This window comes from Trichomonas vaginalis, chromosome I (assembly GCF_026262505.1).
Source record: "Trichomonas vaginalis G3 chromosome I, whole genome shotgun sequence".
Classification (NCBI taxonomy): Eukaryota; Parabasalia; order Trichomonadida; family Trichomonadidae; genus Trichomonas; species Trichomonas vaginalis.
Window position 1 is genome coordinate 26,928,562 of NC_067203.1, and position 18,302 is coordinate 26,946,863.

Consider the following 18,302-nt stretch of genomic DNA (forward strand, 5'->3'; position numbering starts at 1 on the left):
AAAGTTTCCCGCTGTTTGCGAAGGAATTGTTGGCTATGATGTACTGATTCATGATCAGTACATCATAGCCAACAATTCCTTATACAAAGTTCAAAAACTTGGGTGCAATCAGAACTGATTGCACCCAAGTTTTTGAACTTTCTCGAGGGAATGAAAGGGTAAGAGGTATACATTATGAATATATACCTCTTACCCTTCCATTCCCTCTCTGACAGCGGGAAACTTTGTCTGAATAGTTTAACATTCAGACAAAGTTTCCCGCTGTTTGCGAAGGAATTGTTGGCTATGATGTACTGATTCATGATCAGTACATCATAGCCAACAATTCCTTATACAAAGTTCAAAAACTTGGGTGCAATCAGAACTGATTGCACCCAAGTTTTTGAACTTTCTCGAGGGAATGAAAGGGTAAGAGGTATACATTATGAATATATACCTCTTACCCTTCCATTCCCTCTCTGACAGCGGGAAACTTTGTCTGAATAGTTTAACATTCAGACAAAGTTTCCCGCTGTTTGCGAAGGAATTGTTGGCTATGATGTACTGATTCATGATCAGTACATCATAGCCAACAATTCCTTATACAAAGTTCAAAAACTTGGGTGCAATCAGAACTGATTGCACCCAAGTTTTTGAACTTTCTCGAGGGAATGAAAGGGTAAGAGTATACATTATGAATATATACCTCTTACCCTTCCATTCCCTCTCTGACAGCGGGAAACTTTGTCTGAATGTTAAACTATTCAGACAAAGTTTCCCGCTGTTTGCGAAGGAATTGTTGGCTATGATGTACTGATTCATGATCAGTACATCATAGCCAACAATTCCTTATACAAAGTTCAAAAACTTGGGTGCAATCAGAACTGATTGCACCCAAGTTTTTGAACTTTCTCGAGGGAATGAAAGGGTAAGAGGTATACATTATGAATATATACCTCTTACCCTTCCATTCCCTCTCTGACAGCGGGAAACTTTGTCTGAATGTTAAACTATTCAGACAAAGTTTCCCGCTGTTTGCGAAGGAATTGTTGGCTATGATGTACTGATTCATGATCAGTACATCATAGCCAACAATTCCTTATACAAAGTTCAAAAACTTGGGTGCAATCAGAACTGATTGCACCCAAGTTTTTGAACTTTCTCGAGGGAATGAAAGGGTAAGAGGTATACATTATGAATATATACCTCTTACCCTTCCATTCCCTCTCTGACAGCGGGAAACTTTGTCTGAATGTTAAACTATTCAGACAAAGTTTCCCGCTGTTTGCGAAGGAATTGTTGGCTATGATGTACTGATTCATGATCAGTACATCATAGCCAACAATTCCTTATACAAAGTTCAAAAACTTGGGTGCAATCAGAACTGATTGCACCCAAGTTTTTGAACTTTCTCGAGGGAATGAAAGGTAAGAGATATCCATTTCCTTTCACCTTCGTTCTCAATAATTAACTTATAAATTTTTTAAAGCAAAAAAAGTCTGATTTTTTTTGACAAGTAAATATATAGGGAATTTATCCGACTAAATAAGTGTCACTTTTTCGGTTCACCTCACTTTCCGTAACTCGTCTTACAACACTACAATGAGATGGGGTCATAAAGCTAATCCGGATAGGTGGTTCATAAACTTACAACCACAATTCCAAGAAGTTGTAGACGCAATGGAAGTGAATGGTGAACCAGATGTAGCTGGTATTTTCAGCGCGGCTTTAATGCCATTGAAAGATATGAAAGATGCAGATATTTTGGACCAGTATGAAATGAACATGGCTGATGGAAATATAACACCTGACGTTCTAGAACATTTATCTCAAAGAACTACACAGAACCATAGAGATGGTATATTTGGTGAAGAGTTTAGAAAGAAAGTTAGGGAGAGAGAAGGAAGAGAACCTATTGTACATGACCTTGCAAACGAAAGTTTACAAAATGTCATAAAAACTTACTTTGCAGACAATGAACCGAGAAGGGATGAATATTTAAGAAAACTCAAATGGACAGTACCAAATGAAATGTTAGTATTGAAAAACATGTTCCTTGACAAAATAAAACCAACTACAGAAATAAATGACGCAAGACTGAAACATTGGGTAAAAGCTTTCCCATTCACAAAAGATATTATTGGTAACATGGAAAGAAAACCAGAATGGCTACAAAAACATATATTTGGAAACGAGCTTATTCCATATGGACAAGCTATATTTGAAGAGCTTGAACCGGAAACTCAGGAAAGAGTCATGCAAACAATACGCGAAGACTCAAATACAAACTATGACAAAATCTTTCTAGGATATAGGTTACCTGAGATGGGCGACCAGAGCCCAAAGGCAAAAAGGACATGGAAAATTTACAACATACTAGGTGAACATGAGGCAAAGATGCAACAACTTGAAGCAGAGGGCAAGTTACCAAAAGCGACACCAAAGAAGAAGAGTAGAACAAAGTAAAGCTTGGTCCGAGTGGGTTCTATTATGATATATAAATCCAACTATTCTATATTTTTACCCATATGAAATGTACGCCGCTCAGAATATAACGCCAACAGTTTTGGATGCCATGAACGGAAATGTTTCCGAATGGTATAACGAATGCGACAATGCCATTAGAAGGTCAGAAATAGTTCCTGGAACTTACGAATATACAACTGCTGTTTCTTATGGAAACGTAGGTGAGTTTGGAGAAGGTTCTTCAACAACAGTAGATATTGCTTGCGACAGGTTTCATATTATTTCTATTGACAACTCATTCTTATACGTGGAACAAGACATTGAAATAAAACCTTCTGCCAAGTTGTCTGACAAGAAAGGTTGCAATGGAATTTTCTATGTCGGATACCAATATGCTCCAGAAGTTTTCATGGGATATAAGATATATTCTAACTCTGACTTAGTTCAAACAGTAACATGGGCAAACTATGAATGGTTCGCTTTGAGAAACTCAGTACAACCACAAGCTAGAGAACAAACAGACCAGTATGCAAATATTGAGAAAATAAGAAGACTTGACCCTAACGTTCCAGGAGTTTATGTTAACCTTTCTGGTTCAGATGGAAATGCTGCCACTAAAGTAAAACTGAAACTTAGAGTTCCTTTGTCATCTTTCCTCATCTTCAGGTTTTTAAGATACTTACCAAACTGGGCAGGAAAAATTTCTATCGAACTTACTCCAAGCAAAAATAACTTAGTCATTGCACCAACACAAGACCCATTCACTCTTACAGACGTAATAGGAACAAATAAAACATCATTCGCCGACTTTTGCAAAGACAAAGTTGACTTAGACTTTGGTTTCTCAAACTTCAACAATGAAGTAAACTATTATTTCAATGCTGCTGGAACTGCTTGGGACCCAGTTAAGTTTACATGCGAAAAATTTGAATGCAAGAGAATAGAAAGCAGACTTGCAGTCTATATGTTGGACCCAGATATTTCAAATGCTTTAGCTGCCAAATATATTGCAGTTCCACTTATGTTCCCTATACACCAAATATCTGTCAAAGACTTTGCAGGTGAAGTTGGAAACCAAAGTGCTGACCCAGGTGCAAGAACAGATATTGCTTTAACAACTGCAATGAAACATGCAGATACTATGTTTGTACTGTTCAGACGAACTATAAATGACTATTCTTGTTTCTACAACCCTGGTATTAAATATCATATAAACATAGATGGCAAATATTATCCAAGAGAAGAATATTCTACAGTTGAGGATATGAGGTCATACAACTTGACATTAGATGCTATGAACTTTAACAACAACTTCACAACAACCATTAACCCTGAAATGCAAAGTTCTATTATGCCATATGTGAAAGTATGGACTCATACAGGAGGTCAAAAAACTCAATATACAAATGGAGACCGTTCAAACTTTTGGCTTGGCATTCCATTTGCTGACTCAGAAGACTTTATGGGTGGTATTTCAACTGTTGGTACAGTTCAAATACAATATACTGGTGACAGAGACGGTCCAGATGAACTGAGAGCAAAGAAGTTTACAAAACCAATAGCACTTTTCACGGAAGATGCTCTTTTGAAGATTCGTTCGATGAAACCTGCTGGGGCTCCTCAGATTGGCATAACGACAGCTTCCATCGAGCAGATTTTGGCAGCAGGTCAGTAAGTTGTTCTTGAACTGACTTCTCTCCGTCAAATATTGACAGTACGCCAGTTTTGACATAATATTGTAAGATAAACTTACCTTTAGAAATATCTGTAAGTTTTGAAGTTATATTTTTGTCTGCTTCAAGAACTTTCACCATTTCAGTTATACCAACTTTCTTTGCTTTATGAAAATATTTTGGTTCAGCAAAGACTGCTATTCTATAACATTTACCATTGTTTGTATAAAGAACTATTCTGTCAATGTATTTGTATTGTTGTGTGTGTAAACTTTGTTCTGCTTCAATTCGAAGAGATACTCGAATACGTCCATCTTTTTATTCTAAGTAAAATGTCATTTCCTAAAAATAGAAGCGTGAGTGTTTCAAAAGGTTTAATGGCGGTGGCAGATGTGAAGTTAAATTCACCAACTCAAACAAACAGTCAAAGTGTTGTTGTCAATGTCAAAGACAGAGATGTTGAAGTGGGGAAACCATACGAAGACGAAGATGGTATAACAATTGTTCCTGTAAAAGAACAACCAACATATCCTGAAGTTAGCAGAGACTTAAGTTCTGTTGCAGATATTCGAAACGACTACCAACAACTGAAAGACAAACTTCAAACTCAGGAGAAGATTTGTCAGGCTTTAAGTATAATGTTAAACTTGGTCGAACACAACCCTGTAAAAGTGAACTCATATGTCATTGCACCTCATGAAGTTTTGAAAGAACTATTGAAACTTTTGACAGAGGCAGACGATATAAACATCAAAGAAATAGAACCCGACATTAGTTGCTGTGGTGTTTCATATAATGTCATTGACAAGATATACGTTATGAAAGGAGGTGAAACGTTGAACTTAAAGTATAGTTTCCCAGACGTCATAAAAATATTTGACGACCACAACATTTCATTAAAATTTATTTGCTAAGTAAAAATGTCAAAACTTCTTGAAAGATGTTTGAAGAAAAATAATATAGACTTTATTTCATGTAAAGGACTTTACACACTTTTGAACGATATGAAAGACCCTGTTTTGTTTGTTCGTGTAGACAAAGGAAAGTTCTATGTCTTTACAAAATATTTGAACTTCTTAGACAGAGAACTTCAAGAAACGCCATGTGAAAGTTTAGATGAAGTTCTTCTCCACTTTCAGAAAAACTTTTAAATATATATAAATGGCAGAAGATATAATGGTTTATACTATTACGACTAAAAACCCTGAGTCATATAATTCTATAACAACAAACTTACAAAGTCCTCAAGGACGATATTGTAAACTAACCTTAAACACAATGACGACTAAAGCCTGTTTTGCTCTTTTGACACCAGAAGACTTTATTGTTGTGAATGGTAAAAAATACTCCTTTGAAGATACTTACTCAGATATACCACCAACAGGTTTTGTTGACTTATTTAATACTTTAAGTACGGGTGTAACATGTGCTGCAACTAGAGCAGGTTTCATTATGTTTGGATGTCCGACTGAGTTTACTATAAACAATATGAGCTATAATACAAAACTTATATCTGGTTTTTACTACCAACAGTTTCCTATAACAGGAAAAGGTGTCATACAAGGTTTGTCTGTTCCATTGACATTAAGCACACCAATCTTATATATTGTTTCAAACTTAGGTTCAAAGTGTTATTCGAATGTCGACAGAAACTATTATGACCAAAAGATACTTATGCGTATAAACAATACTTTCTCTGCTGGTTTGCCTATTGTTCATTCGAATGCAGAATTTTCAACCTTAGTGAACTCAAACACATTGGCAAGTATAACGTTGACATTAGTTGACGCAAACTTTGTTCCTGTAAAACTTTTATGTCCTATGTATTTGTCAATGACGGCAGAAAGTTTCGAATTGGAAGATGCAACTGGTGAAAGTATTGTATTACAAGAACAACTTCAACAACAAATAGCTCAAGAACAACAAATGCAACAAATGCAACAACAAAGTCAAGAATAAAAAAAATATTTTTTTATTTTTATAAAAATGTACAGAATAGATGTTTCAGATTTTATGACTTCCAAGCATTCAGAAATATGTGTCCATTTCGAGACTATAACAAAGCAGTCGAGAATTTGAAACGTTTAGTCATTTATGTCGACTCTGCCCCAGAATGTTATGTCATGAAAGAATGGGATGTTGTCTTTAACAAACCAAGAGCAACAATAGTTTCAGAACAAGAATGTAGACAGAAACTTAAGAAAATAAAAGTCGTACAAGTTGGCATGAAGATGTTAGATGCTTGGGATATCTTATTGTCAAAGTTAGAAGATTTTTCAGTTCGAGGTATAAAGTTCTATACACCTTCTCCAAACTTCTATTCTATCTTCACTGGATATAAATACGAACAAGTAGAATGGAAAGAAAATATTATAGAAGCTTGGTTAGACCATGTCAAAGAAATTATATGCAATGGAAACGAAAAGGTTTATGAGTATATCTTATGTTGGTTTGCAAACATCTTACAACATCCAAGTGCTAAAAATGAAACTGCTCTCATTATAATTGGAAAACAAGGAACTGGTAAGAACACATTCTTTACAGATATTTTGTGCAAACTGTTAGAGGGCTATTCGAACCCGAATATGACAAACTTAGAAAACATCTGTGGCAAGTGTTTAACTCCTCAATAGAGAATATGAAACTTATAGTTTGCAATGAACTTCAAAGTATAGATACAACAAAAGTTTTAAACTCAGATGCTTTAAGAGTCTTATAACAGACAAAGTTGGAGTTGTTGAAAGAAAATATAAAGACCAAAGAGTTTGTGAAAATGTTGCAAACTTCATTATGGTTTAAACAATACTGTTCCGATGAAGTTAGAAAGTTCTGACAGAAGATATGTAGTTGTCAGAACGTCAGATTCTCATATGCAAGATACAGAATATTTGACGACTTAGCAGAAACTTTGACATCTGACTTTTACAACCACTTGTTTCATATTTTATGACATTAGATATTTCTAAGTTCAATCCAAGACAAATTCCACATACCGAAGAGAGACAAACATTGTTAGAAGCAAACAAGAAGTGTATATGAACTGTTATAGATGAAACTGACTTTGTGTCATTAGATGAAAGTCATTGTACGATTCGTATAAACAATATTGTCAAGAATAATGGTTATATGACAGCTTCTAAACGAACATTCTTGCAAATGTCAAAAGTCTTTTAGATGTTCAGAATGGTGTATATACAAAGAAAATTTTTTCTGAGTAAATTTAAAAAAAAATCTTTTTTTATCCGATAGAAAAGATGGCAAAATTCATCTCAGTAAATAAGTACATGACAGAAGTCAAAGATAAGTTAGCTCCATTCGCATATTGAATGTTTATTCTCTACAATTTTGAAAAGTCTACATTTGACAAAATTTGGAACATTGCACCAGTTAAGTTTGCTGTTGTTAGAAAAAGTGGTGCAACTTTTGAAGACTTATACATTGACGGTATGTTGACAGTCAAAGAAAATTTTGACAGAAAAGTTCTCAAAACTCGAAGAAGGTAAAGCATACAAACTTGTTATACCTTATGAACCAAAGAAAGCAGACGACTATGAATATTATGAGTCTAAGATAGTTGAAGTTCAAGGTAAATTGGGTAAAAAGATTTTAGAGTCTAAGCCAGTGTTTGCCCCTAAAGAGGAAGAGAACATTGACATTGACCCAGAAATGTTCTAAAAATAAAATTTTATTTTTACATGTCAAATTTCTTTTTCTCTGGAACTGGTTCAGGTTTTTTTCTCTTCTTCTACTTTCTTTTCTTTCTTCTCTTCTACTTTTTTCTCTTTCTTTTCTTTCTTCTTCTTCTTCTCTGGTGGAGTTATGTCAAATTTCTCCGAACCATATTTGTAAAAGTTCTTTGTCCTTTAATAGCTCTTCTATTCTGTTTTCTATTTCATCTCAAGAACAGCGCATGTGTCTTCTTTGCATTCTAAGAAATTTTGTTGGACTTCATCTTTCCAAGAGGCGTCATCTCTGTCAACAAGTCTGTCATTGACAAATTTTAAGACTGCTCTGCTTAATGTTTTATGGTTCTTGTCATATTCCCAGAAACAGAACTTTAGAACAAATTCCCCTTTCTTGTTTACACTATGTAAGATTTTATGGTCGACAGATGTTTTGCTGTCAAAAAGTTTGTCTCGAATATAGATAGCGAAATCGCTAGACATTTTTAAAAGATAAAATTTTAATTTTTCTAAAAATATGTTAGAAAAAAGTTTGCTGACATTGACAAGAAATTTGAGAATGTTTTAAACAAGAACAAGAGGAAGTTAGAAAATGCTCAGATAAAGCCTATACATGACAAGTTCTTATTTGCTCAGAATGGTATAACAGGTCTAATTGCACCACTGGGTCGGGTAAGACTTTCACTTATCTTAAAATGGCTGCACAACAACAAGAACTAGATGAGAAGAACCCATTCTATGAGTTAGTTGTTATTTGTAGTACTTCTGGTCAATTTGACCAAACCGTCAATTCGTTCAAAGATATTATAAAGAAGTCTAAGTTAGTATGTATAAAGGATACTGAGTTGTTAGATTGGATAAAGAAGTACCAAAGAAGAGTTTTGAAGTATAATGCTATAAATGAGTATATAAATTCTAAGTTTAAAGACCCAAATGAGGAAATGCAGAGAATATTAGAGAAGAAACACTTCAGAAACAAACAGAAAGAGATAGAATACATTTCGAAGAAATTGCAATCTTACGATTGGAAGACTTACCCTCATAGATGTCTTCTTATCTTAGATGATTTCGCCTCTCATCCTTTGTTAAAGAATAGAGAACAAGATATGTGTCGAATTCTTAAGAAGCTCAGACACTTTAACATCTCAGTCGTAATATGTGTACAGACAGCAAAGAGTTTAAGTAAGGATGTAAAGAGAATACTGACTGACATTGTACTTTTCCCCGGATTGTCCGAAGACGATTTCATGGAACTTATGAAAGAGTCCATGGCAGGTAAGTTTGACAGACATGAACTATGGGAGAAGTACAAAGTCATACAAGACCCTCATACTTCTTTCAGAATTCATATCTACGCAAACAAAGTTCAAATTGTAAAAAGTCAATAAAAATAAATGGTTCATTTACTCTGCTTGTTTGAAGTTGTCAAAATACTCTGTTATTTTTCACGATTTTCATGAGTTTTAGGCTAGACCGGTAAAAGTCGGTCTAGAGAAATTTCACGATTTTCATACGGAATCTCTTCTCTCGGTTTTCCGAGGGAAGCAATCTTATGCCATTTTACTCAGAATTTTGGTCATTTTTCAATAAAAATAATGTTTAGGGTAGAAGGTTAGATCTAACCTGTTTTCTACCCTCTTTTCTACCCCAGTTATTTTATAAGCGTTTTACATGGTAAACGTTATGAATTCGTGAGACTCTAAACAGTTTCGTAGCTTCAATTTCTTCTTTTAGTACATCGAATGTTTTAACGATACCGAAGGTTTCTTTATATTTCTTCTTGACGTCAGATAGAAGGAAATCTTCTGCTGTTGGATAGTTTTTGTTCAGAAATTCTAACATGTCCATTTTATTTTCTGCTGGTTTCTCTGCTTCTTTCTTTAAGTCTGCATAGTCGTTTCTCATACGTTCTATCTCTTTGACGGAGTAGTTATATTTCCTAATTGCCGCTTTACATTTTGAACATTGCGGGTTCATTTTAGCGTTATATTCTGAAACCTTACCTGCTAAAACAACCAAGGCGTCAATGGTTTTCTTTAACTCAAAAGTTGCTGGTTTTATCTGTTCATTCCATACCTTACCTCTTCTATCTTTATCTCTTATCTGCCATACACATTTTGCAGCTAATGAAACAAAGTTGTCGTAGGTCTTAAATTCTTCAGATTTATATATGTCAGAAACATTCTTATATACCATATCGCAATCTTTGTCCATAACTTTATGGTTGCAATGAAAACCAAGGAATTCATAATTTACCTTACGTATGAACTTCTTTATTTCTACTGAGTCAGTTGCTTTGACTTCTATTTCGTCGAATTCAGGAATAGTGAGTTTTTGTTGTTGGATTTCAGGCAATTTGGGTAAATGGTCAATAATGTCCTGCATTTCATAAAGATACTGTTCATTTGTTTCATCTTTCGCACTACAGTCTAAATTATTTGTTAAAAGTTCTTGCTTTATCTTCTGGATTTCTGTTTCGAAAGTATATGAAGAAGGAATGAAGCTTTTCATCTCTACTAACATTGACGTAGGATTCATGACTAAAGAGTTTGGTGCTGTTGTTGCTAACATGTTCTTACAATAAAAATAAAAAATATTTTTTTAAAAAAACTAACTTTATTTTTTATTTCGGGAAAATTCATGAAAATTCATGAGGTTAGAAAAGAGGTTAGAAAAGAGGTTAGATCTAACCTTCTACCCTAAACATTATTTTTGGTGTAAAATTCATGAAAATTCATGAGGTTAGAAAAGAGGTTAGAAAAGAGGTTAGATCTAACCTTCTACCCTAAATTATATTTTTGCTGAATTCAGCAACAAAATTCAAATTGTAAACGGTTTAATAGAAAAAGTGTCATTTTTTCATGTCCGAAGACTCGAAGGTGCAACACTTCCAAAATACCGACGAACTCAGAAGAGCAGCATGGCAGTATGTTCTTGACAACTTCTTTGAGTTCTCCAGGAACACCTTGGAAAATGCTGAAGAACTCCGACACAGAGAATTTGGAGAAATTGCACTCCAATACTACCTTGACAAACAAAGGGTAAACAAAGGGTAAACAAAGGGTAAACAAAGGGTAAAATAAGACTAAAAACTTAACGTTTAAAAAGTGACATTTTTAATGAGCTCCGAGTCACCGAGAAAACTTGGTCAGATGTTAGCAGCTTACTTCCCTGAGGAGGATGGAAGCGTTACATACGTAAGGTTCAAAAACAACGAACCTGGAATTGCGTACCAAATTCGCAATTACATGACCATGGAAGAGTACGAAAGGTTCCTACAAGAGAAACCAGCTCTAAACAACTCAGAAAAGAAAGAATAAAAAGTTTAATTCGTAATTGTTTATTTTTTTACTTGTAAGGGCAAGCTGCAAGAATGAAGTCGACTATCTCAGTCTTTGTTTTGACGAGCTGGACGGCTCTTGCGAGTACGTCTGTTTTGCGGTCTCCAGCTGGTGTCTGACCTTCGTAATTGCGCATGTTCTTGAGAGCTCCAGTTGTAAATGATTGTAGGATGAAGAGTCTCTCAGACTGCTTGAGGTAGTCTTCACGGTCACGAACCGAATCTGTGGTACGAGTCGAATCGGTCGATTTGAGGGAAGAGACTGAAAGCCTGTCGTCTTCCATAGGGGCTGTGGCATAATCTTTGCGTAAACGGTTCAGACCTTCTTCGAAGTCTTGGTCTCTCTTCGATTGAGATTGAGATTGGAATTGCTGGGGTGGAGCTTGCTGGAACATCCAAGGGTTGGGGAAGTAAGGCATAGGCTGAGGAGGGTAGTTCGGGAAGCCTTGTAGTGGAAATTGGTAGTAACCTTGAGGTGGAAATTGGTAGTAATTTGGTGGAGGGACTTGCTGGAACTGAGGTGCAGGGGCTGGTGCTTTAGGTTCCTCTGGTTTGGGAATGGGCTCGGTTGGTGGGACGTCGGACATTCGTTTGTGGCTTAACCGTCGGACCACAACGATAAAAATCTCTGCTCCTAGCAGTACTGCTACTGACAGTAGCAGTACTTTTACTGACAGTAGCAGTACTTTTTCTGACAGTAGCAGTACTTTTACTGACAGTAGCAGTACTTTTTCTGACAGTAGCAGTACTTTATCGTCGAAAACCCTCTCAAATTTTCCTTTTTACTGCTCGTAGCAGTACTTTTACTGCTCCTAGCAGTACTGCTACTGACAGTAGCAGTACTTTTACTGACAGTAGCAGTACTTTTTCTGACAGTAGCAGTACTTTTACTGACAGTAGCAGTACTTTTTCTGACAGTAGCAATGGTCGAGGTCGAACCTACCGACGAGGCAATTTACCTAATTGAAATTAACGAGCTTGTTAAAGACTTCCTCAGGCAGAATGTAAAAGGCAAGCTTGTTAACTGTTGGATAACGGGAAGGGCTGCCTTGAATCTCGAGACTTCGACTGGAATTCCAATTCAAATACCAGACGGGACAGCCTACGACGACATAAAGCAAGCAAAGAAAGAAGCTCTTCTCAAGTTCTTTGCCAAGCGTCCTTGGATACTACTTCCAAACAGAGAGAACCCTTTCCCAAGAATGAGCCAAATTCTCAAGGGTCTCCTTCACTTCTCGGGTCAGCCGTTCTACATAACCTGTGAAGGCGACATCCAACCAGTTCAGTAAACCTTAACGCTTTGAGTAAAAACATTTTTTTCATTTTTTGAATGAAGCAAGTTAAATTCGTTCCACACCAATCTCAATGGACCGATGAAGAGTTTCAAGCCATGCTTGAAGACGTTGAGAACGACATAGACGGCGAACTTGAAGGAGCTCAAACCACAATTGCAACCAAAATTGCACAAGTCAAGGAACAGATAGCTCCACTTAAAGCTACCAAAGCTACTCTTGACCTCATGGATACTTACCGTTTAGAAGTAAAGAGTGGAATAAGACAATTAAAATTAAAACTTCTAAACTACGAAGCTATACTCCAAAAGTTAGCAGAAATGAGAAGACTTTACCAGAGCTACTTACATGTAAGGGACTTACCTTCAAGCAGTCCGACCAAAGATGAATTTTCTGACATTGTCCCAATTTTGTCCGAAAGTCAGCTCAGATGTTTCGAACTGCTCCCAACATATCCGGAATATGAACGTTTGCCTGAACTCTTCCGCAATCTCAAAAAACGTTTTTTGGTTCTCATGTTCCAAACTTTTATCGGAAGAGACAACAAACGTTCAGAAGAAGAACAAGATATTATTTTAAACTTGTTGTATGACTTAACCGTCATAACAAGCTTTTTGAAGTAAAACCGTCATTCTCAAACCACTTCATTTTTCGATGTCCGAACAAGCACCGAAGCCGAACACAATAGCAGATGTCCTTTCATGGTTGCCAGACAAGCGCCCAGTTCAAATTCAAATTGCCCAATTGAAAGTTCATCTGACAAACACCATTAAGACTCTCCAAAGTAGTCTTATGACAGAGATGACCAATCTCAAAGCCGATGTCCTCATGAACCAAGCTTCCAATGAGAAACGCCTGAACGATTTCACGGAAACCTTGCGCATTTACGCGAGAGAGAACCGAGACCTTGCCAGACTCATCTACCGTTTCTTCGAAGAGATAGACGCCATCTGGAAGGTACTCGGAAAGGACAGAACATGCAACACCGTACTTCGTGAACACAGAATTGCCGAAGGTATTATCAAAGAAGAGGAAGAAGAGGAAGAAGAGGAAGAAGAAGAAGTTCCTGAAGCCGCTACATGGGCAACCCTTGTTGCCGATGACACTTACGAAATTTCCCAACCCTACCCATACCAAATCCGCAACAAGGAGACCGGCAAGGTTCTTACCCCAGTCCTCAACAACTTGGGACACTTGAACCTTAACCTTCGGAATCGCGGTTCAATTTCCATGGGCAAGCTTGTCGCAATTCAATGGGTTCCAAATCCAGACAAGAAGACGAGGGTCAGACACATTGACGGTGACAAGCTCAACAACCGTAAGGAGAACCTCGAGTGGTTCTAAGAGTAAAAAAATTTTATTTTAGGGGGAAACCCCAAGTAAATTTAGGTGTTTATTTGGATAAGTATGTTAAATTAAGGTCAATTTGCAAAATTAGTTCCTGACCTTTGAATTGGACTCTTTCGTTATCCCAGTTGCGTAGGAGGTCGTCCCAGAGGAGTTGGTAGAATTGCCAATCCAAGGACGATTTGTCCTCCCAGGCATTGAGGATGTACTGCTCGTAGAGTTTCATGACCTCTGCCTTGCACCAGACACCCTCTCCCTTGGAACGTAAGGCTTCTTCGAAGTGCTCGAATGCGATTGGCTGCGTGACCATCCGAAATGACACTTTTTGTCCGTTTGGTCAATGTTTCGTGTCTCGTGCCATAGTCGACGAAAATACAGACAAACAGGTTATATATGAGTTTGAGACCAAGAATGGTGTAACTCGACCTGTCCGATTCAAAGACTCCGAGGGCGACCATGAAATTAAACGGAAATTAGCTAGGAAGGAATATAAAATGGACTGGTTGCCACCACCTCCACCTCCACCACCTTTACCTGTTCCTCAAGTAAATAAGCCTTTCCCGTTCCCAAGAATTCCCACATTTTAATTCAAATTCGAATAAAAATTTTTTATTTCATGCAATGTTTTATTTCTGTGCCGTCTTCAAGTATGCCCCAGTACTTACGCTTGGAGAGGACATGAACTTCGGTGAAAATTTTGTCCAATTTGAATTGACCCATCTTTTCACCGACCATCCCATTTCAATGAGTTTGTTGTACCCTTCTTCGTTCGTCATGAGTGCGTCAATGTTCTCATAGTAAACCTTCACTTTGGATTTGACTTCGGAGAAGAATTTGTTGTAGTTGTCAAGGACTGCCTTTGCGAACTGAGGGTAAGACCAATGTTCGACAATAGGTTTTAATGTGGTTACTAAGCCACTTTGACCTTGAGTGAATTCGTACTTCAAAACAAAAGGAGAAAACCTTTCAACAAAGTTGTCGACCTTCTCATAATGTTTACTCTTCATCTCTTGAGGTTTCTTAATGGAATATCCCCATGTCGAATTCATAAGCAATTTGAGTGTCATTGCAAGTTTGGGGTTTGAAGCTTTCCTAATATCATACAGTTGTTGTATGACTTTTCCAACTGTATAGTTCCTTCCCGGAACTCACCATCTTCGTTTGGAATTCCAGTCGGAATATATTGGACAAACCTCATGTATGCAGCGTTAAGGTCGACATAGTATATTTTTTCATCTGAGTCGAACTTGTTGCAACCAATTGGTCCAGTTTGTGGAGATTCAAGTGAGTCTCTTATCTTCTGAGAAACTTCTCCTGTTATCTCATAAACATCGTCGAAGCAACCTGTTTCATATAAAACCTTCTGACCTAACTCAGATGCTCTCCAATACAATTTGACGTCAATTGGATGTCTCAATGGAAGTTTGTTTATAGCATCTTGAAGTTCTTGCAACCTCATTGGAAGTTCTTCTGGTTCAGGTTGGTATCCGAACAATCCAACTCCTTGTGGAATTGTGTACTTCTTTTGTACTAGAACTTTGTCTGGAACAACTTTTGGTCTTGCTAACAGTGAAAAGTTTGTTTCGTCTTTTGGTACAAAAGTTTCTGTCAGCTTGTCATCTGGAATTGGTTCCAACAAACCTTTCTCGAAAAGAATGTTTACAGCTCTGACAATGTTGCACTTGCCTTTTCCGAACAATGGGTTTGTAAGACTTTCGTTCAACATGAAGTGGTTGTGGACAATTGCAATCTTCAACCATGGTAAATTGAACTCAACAACATAGTCGTCATGTGAAGAACCTTTAGCTGTAGGTATGCTGACTCGGATATTGACATTTGCCAACGGTGCAATTTTTGCCAATTGACCTCTGAGAATGTACCTTGTCTTCACACATGACTCAAGATACTTCATCTTCTCATCTGTAACAAGACCAGAGTTCCTGAGACATGTAAGAATGCAAGGTTCATTGACAATTGTTTCAATTGAATTGTAAATTCCATACCTTGTCAAGTCAATGTCAGACTTATTTATGAACGGAAAGTATCCAGCATGTTGTCTGACTGCTTGAGGGTTAGGTTGGTACCATTCGAACTTGACACTTGCAATTCCTTCAATTGCATTCAAAATGTCTGAGTCGGAGTCAACCATTTGTTCTCTCTTTGTAGTCTTGAAAGCGTCAAGAAGTTTTGCAGCTGTTTGTTCATTGCCATTTGCATAGTAAATGTGACCATCCAAATCTGTTATGGTCAATCTGAGATTGTATCCTTTCTTATTTCCATCTTGTATGGCAGCAAGTACACCCATGAAGCCTTCTTTGTTCTTTCCTTCGTCAAAGTTTACTGTAAAGGTTCGACCAGATGTAATTTGACTTCTAACTTCACGATACTTTTCATATGCATATCTTGTTCTTTCCATGGGAGCATGTGCGTCTTCACCTTTTCCTTTTTTCCTTCTCAAAGGATGCAATTGTTCGTCATGTTTCCAGTAGAATCTGGCAAAGCCGTCGTGTCCTTCAACTTGAGGTGCACTAACATCGAAAGGCATGTCCATAAGACGTTCTTCTTCTAACCTCTCTAGTCTGTTTGGATAATTTGCACGTGCTGTTTCCAAATCCATTTCGTAGGTCAGACCAGCCAGTTTGTCATAGACTTTTATGGGTCTTCCCTTCCTATATTTAAAATTCTTCGAAACTCTCCAACCATATCTTTGCAACTCTGCTTTTATTCTAGCAGACTTTCTATCCATTCTATATGGGGGCATTTTTATAAAAATAAAAAAATGTTTTTTTCTTTACTTAACATAACCGCCTGCTGCCATAAGTCTTTGACGCCAACCCATACCAGCTAATGAAGGTTGACTTGGTTTAGTTTGGAAACTAAACTTTGGTTTTGGTTTATCTTCCGTTTTTGGTTTCTCTTCTTCTATCGGTTTTTCGTCACTTTTCGGTTCCTCTGACTTTACTTCACTTGCAGGAACAGTTGTGTTGTCAACATCTTCATAAATATCATATCCATTTGTTTTTGTTTTCCTTTCAACTTTTTGTTTTGTTGTAAAGTTTAGAATATTTCGACTCTAAGTCAATGAGATGTTCTATAATGAACTGTTGTCAGTGAAGTAAACTTTTCCATCTGTTGTCTCGAAAGCTCCTTCAGACTTCAATATTTTATTTGTGAGAGTCTGTTTCTTTTTGAGATACTAGCCGTTCCATTTCTATGAAAAGTGACTTTATAGTTAGGGTTTGTATTTCCAGACCTGGCACTTTCTATTATTGAATTTTTCTCTTCATCTGTAAGTTCTTGACAGGTTTTGACAATGGTTCTGAACTTTTTGTTTGTGGTGTCAAATCTAACCGTTTCAACTTCTTCGGTCATTTCATCTCAGTAAAAAATTTTAGTTAGTTTGTTTTCAACTGGTTGTTGTTGTTTTTTAAGTCGGTCTAAAACTTCCTGAGGTATAGGAAGAACTTGACAAACACGTTGTTAACTGCTGAAGTCGACAAATCCATCTTGAACCCATTTGTCTCAATGCTGTATTGTTCATTTCATCTCAGTAAAAAACTTTACATTCCCACGTTTGAGGCGGTTGAGTTGGTTATTGTTTACCCATTGTTGTGCATGGTTATATCCTCTGTTAAAGAAATCTTTCACCTTGGTCCATATAGTGTCCTGCTTGGTTATAGTAGTCATTTGCTTTGTTATAATAGTTTCCTGCTTGTCTTCCTACATTGTCCATCCATCTCTTGAACTTTCCTCTGTTTCAGGATTTGGAATAAGATTTGCTGCATCTCGTGCTACATCCCAACCTTTCTGTACAGTTTGTATAATAGGTTGTCTTTCTCTTTAAGTATACCTAATGTACTCAAAATCTTCCTTCCAACTCCAAATACACCTCTGGCTATTGTTCCACTGCGGGCAAAAATCTGGATGCAACTCCTGCTAATGCGCCAAATAAACCCATTTCTTATGGGTTAAAAAATGACGAATCCGAACAAGGACCCCTATGTTTCTAAGGCAACAAAGAAAGCACTCATGATAAAAAATCTTTAGTTCAACACCAAATGCTTGGTTTATGGATATCTTGGAAAACATTCCGAGGTATAGAGAAGATGGACCACCATACTGGCTAATATTTGTCGGTCAAAACACAAGATACTGTGAAGCCATACCATTACAGTCCAAAAATATTTTAGATATCTTAGCAGCTTTGACAATATTCGTTGACAAATACCATCCAACAAAACTGACATCTGACTGTGAAAGTTCTTTCAAATCAGATGATGTAAAAAACTATCTGCGTTCAAAAAATGTAAACCAATATTTCATTGTCGACCAAAACCATTCTGCTCTTGGTGTCATTGACGGTTGTATAAAAATGTTAAGAGACTTAAACCAACCACAAGGTGGTGAAGCAAATGAAATGTCATATGACGACAAATATAGACACTTCTCCATGGCAAAGATGAGACAAGTTTTAAATATTTACAATAGCCGTAAACAAAAAAGGTTTGGGAAACCACTCCCC

At 36.8% G+C, this 18,302-nt stretch overlaps 11 protein-coding genes and 5 pseudogenes across 16 annotated transcripts, besides 2 other annotated features; 11 read left to right on the forward strand and 5 right to left on the reverse strand.

The window, feature by feature from the left end:
• Positions 1-1,416: part of a mobile genetic element that runs on past the window's edge.
• Positions 1,417-1,581: 165 nt separating this feature from the next.
• TVAGG3_1056980 (protein of unknown function, DUF4106 family) lies at positions 1,582-2,445 on the forward strand (the record flags this gene model as incomplete). Its single annotated transcript, XM_051255896.1, has 1 exon — positions 1,582-2,445. The coding sequence occupies one exon, from the start codon at positions 1,582-1,584 to the stop codon at positions 2,443-2,445; it is 864 nt and encodes a 287-aa protein (XP_051081470.1).
• A 121-nt stretch (positions 2,446-2,566) lies between these two features.
• Positions 2,567-18,302: part of a mobile genetic element that runs on past the window's edge.
• Positions 3,710-4,120, forward strand: TVAGG3_1057000 (protein of unknown function, DUF4106 family; the record flags this gene model as incomplete). Its single annotated transcript, XM_051255897.1, has 1 exon — positions 3,710-4,120. One exon carries the CDS (start codon positions 3,710-3,712, stop codon positions 4,118-4,120), a length of 411 nt encoding a protein of 136 aa, XP_051081471.1.
• Positions 4,496-5,032, forward strand: TVAGG3_1057010 (protein of unknown function, DUF4106 family; the record flags this gene model as incomplete). Its single annotated transcript, XM_051255898.1, has 1 exon — positions 4,496-5,032. The coding sequence occupies one exon, from the start codon at positions 4,496-4,498 to the stop codon at positions 5,030-5,032; it is 537 nt and encodes a 178-aa protein (XP_051081472.1).
• On the forward strand, positions 5,280-6,077 carry TVAGG3_1057020 (uncharacterized protein; the record flags this gene model as incomplete). Its single annotated transcript, XM_051255899.1, has 1 exon — positions 5,280-6,077. One exon carries the CDS (start codon positions 5,280-5,282, stop codon positions 6,075-6,077), a length of 798 nt encoding a protein of 265 aa, XP_051081473.1.
• On the forward strand, positions 6,105-6,728 carry TVAGG3_1057030 (annotated as a pseudogene). Its single transcript has one exon. A coding segment is annotated over exon 1 (624 nt).
• TVAGG3_1057040 lies at positions 7,373-7,793 on the forward strand (annotated as a pseudogene). The gene has a single exon. A coding segment is annotated over exon 1 (421 nt).
• TVAGG3_1057050 lies at positions 7,810-8,284 on the reverse strand (annotated as a pseudogene). Its single transcript has one exon. A coding segment is annotated over exon 1 (475 nt).
• On the forward strand, positions 8,497-9,189 carry TVAGG3_1057060 (protein of unknown function, DUF4106 family; the record flags this gene model as incomplete). Its single annotated transcript, XM_051255900.1, has 1 exon — positions 8,497-9,189. One exon carries the CDS (start codon positions 8,497-8,499, stop codon positions 9,187-9,189), a length of 693 nt encoding a protein of 230 aa, XP_051081474.1.
• Positions 9,458-10,372, reverse strand: TVAGG3_1057070 (organellar and viral DNA polymerase type B; the record flags this gene model as incomplete). The annotated part of the gene is made up of 1 exon (XM_051255901.1): positions 9,458-10,372. The coding sequence occupies one exon, from the start codon at positions 10,370-10,372 to the stop codon at positions 9,458-9,460; it is 915 nt and encodes a 304-aa protein (XP_051081475.1).
• On the forward strand, positions 10,921-11,121 carry TVAGG3_1057080 (uncharacterized protein; the record flags this gene model as incomplete). The annotated part of the gene is made up of 1 exon (XM_051255902.1): positions 10,921-11,121. The coding sequence occupies one exon, from the start codon at positions 10,921-10,923 to the stop codon at positions 11,119-11,121; it is 201 nt and encodes a 66-aa protein (XP_051081476.1).
• TVAGG3_1057090 (uncharacterized protein) lies at positions 11,150-11,728 on the reverse strand (the record flags this gene model as incomplete). The annotated part of the gene is made up of 1 exon (XM_051255903.1): positions 11,150-11,728. One exon carries the CDS (start codon positions 11,726-11,728, stop codon positions 11,150-11,152), a length of 579 nt encoding a protein of 192 aa, XP_051081477.1.
• TVAGG3_1057100 (uncharacterized protein) lies at positions 12,472-13,056 on the forward strand (the record flags this gene model as incomplete). The annotated part of the gene is made up of 1 exon (XM_051255904.1): positions 12,472-13,056. The coding sequence occupies one exon, from the start codon at positions 12,472-12,474 to the stop codon at positions 13,054-13,056; it is 585 nt and encodes a 194-aa protein (XP_051081478.1).
• On the forward strand, positions 13,088-13,777 carry TVAGG3_1057110 (HNH endonuclease family; the record flags this gene model as incomplete). The annotated part of the gene is made up of 1 exon (XM_051255905.1): positions 13,088-13,777. One exon carries the CDS (start codon positions 13,088-13,090, stop codon positions 13,775-13,777), a length of 690 nt encoding a protein of 229 aa, XP_051081479.1.
• Positions 13,827-14,090, reverse strand: TVAGG3_1057120 (uncharacterized protein; the record flags this gene model as incomplete). Its single annotated transcript, XM_051255906.1, has 1 exon — positions 13,827-14,090. The coding sequence occupies one exon, from the start codon at positions 14,088-14,090 to the stop codon at positions 13,827-13,829; it is 264 nt and encodes an 87-aa protein (XP_051081480.1).
• Positions 14,121-14,367, forward strand: TVAGG3_1057130 (annotated as a pseudogene). The gene has a single exon. A coding segment is annotated over exon 1 (247 nt).
• On the reverse strand, positions 14,390-16,526 carry TVAGG3_1057140 (annotated as a pseudogene). Its single transcript has one exon. A coding segment is annotated over exon 1 (2,137 nt).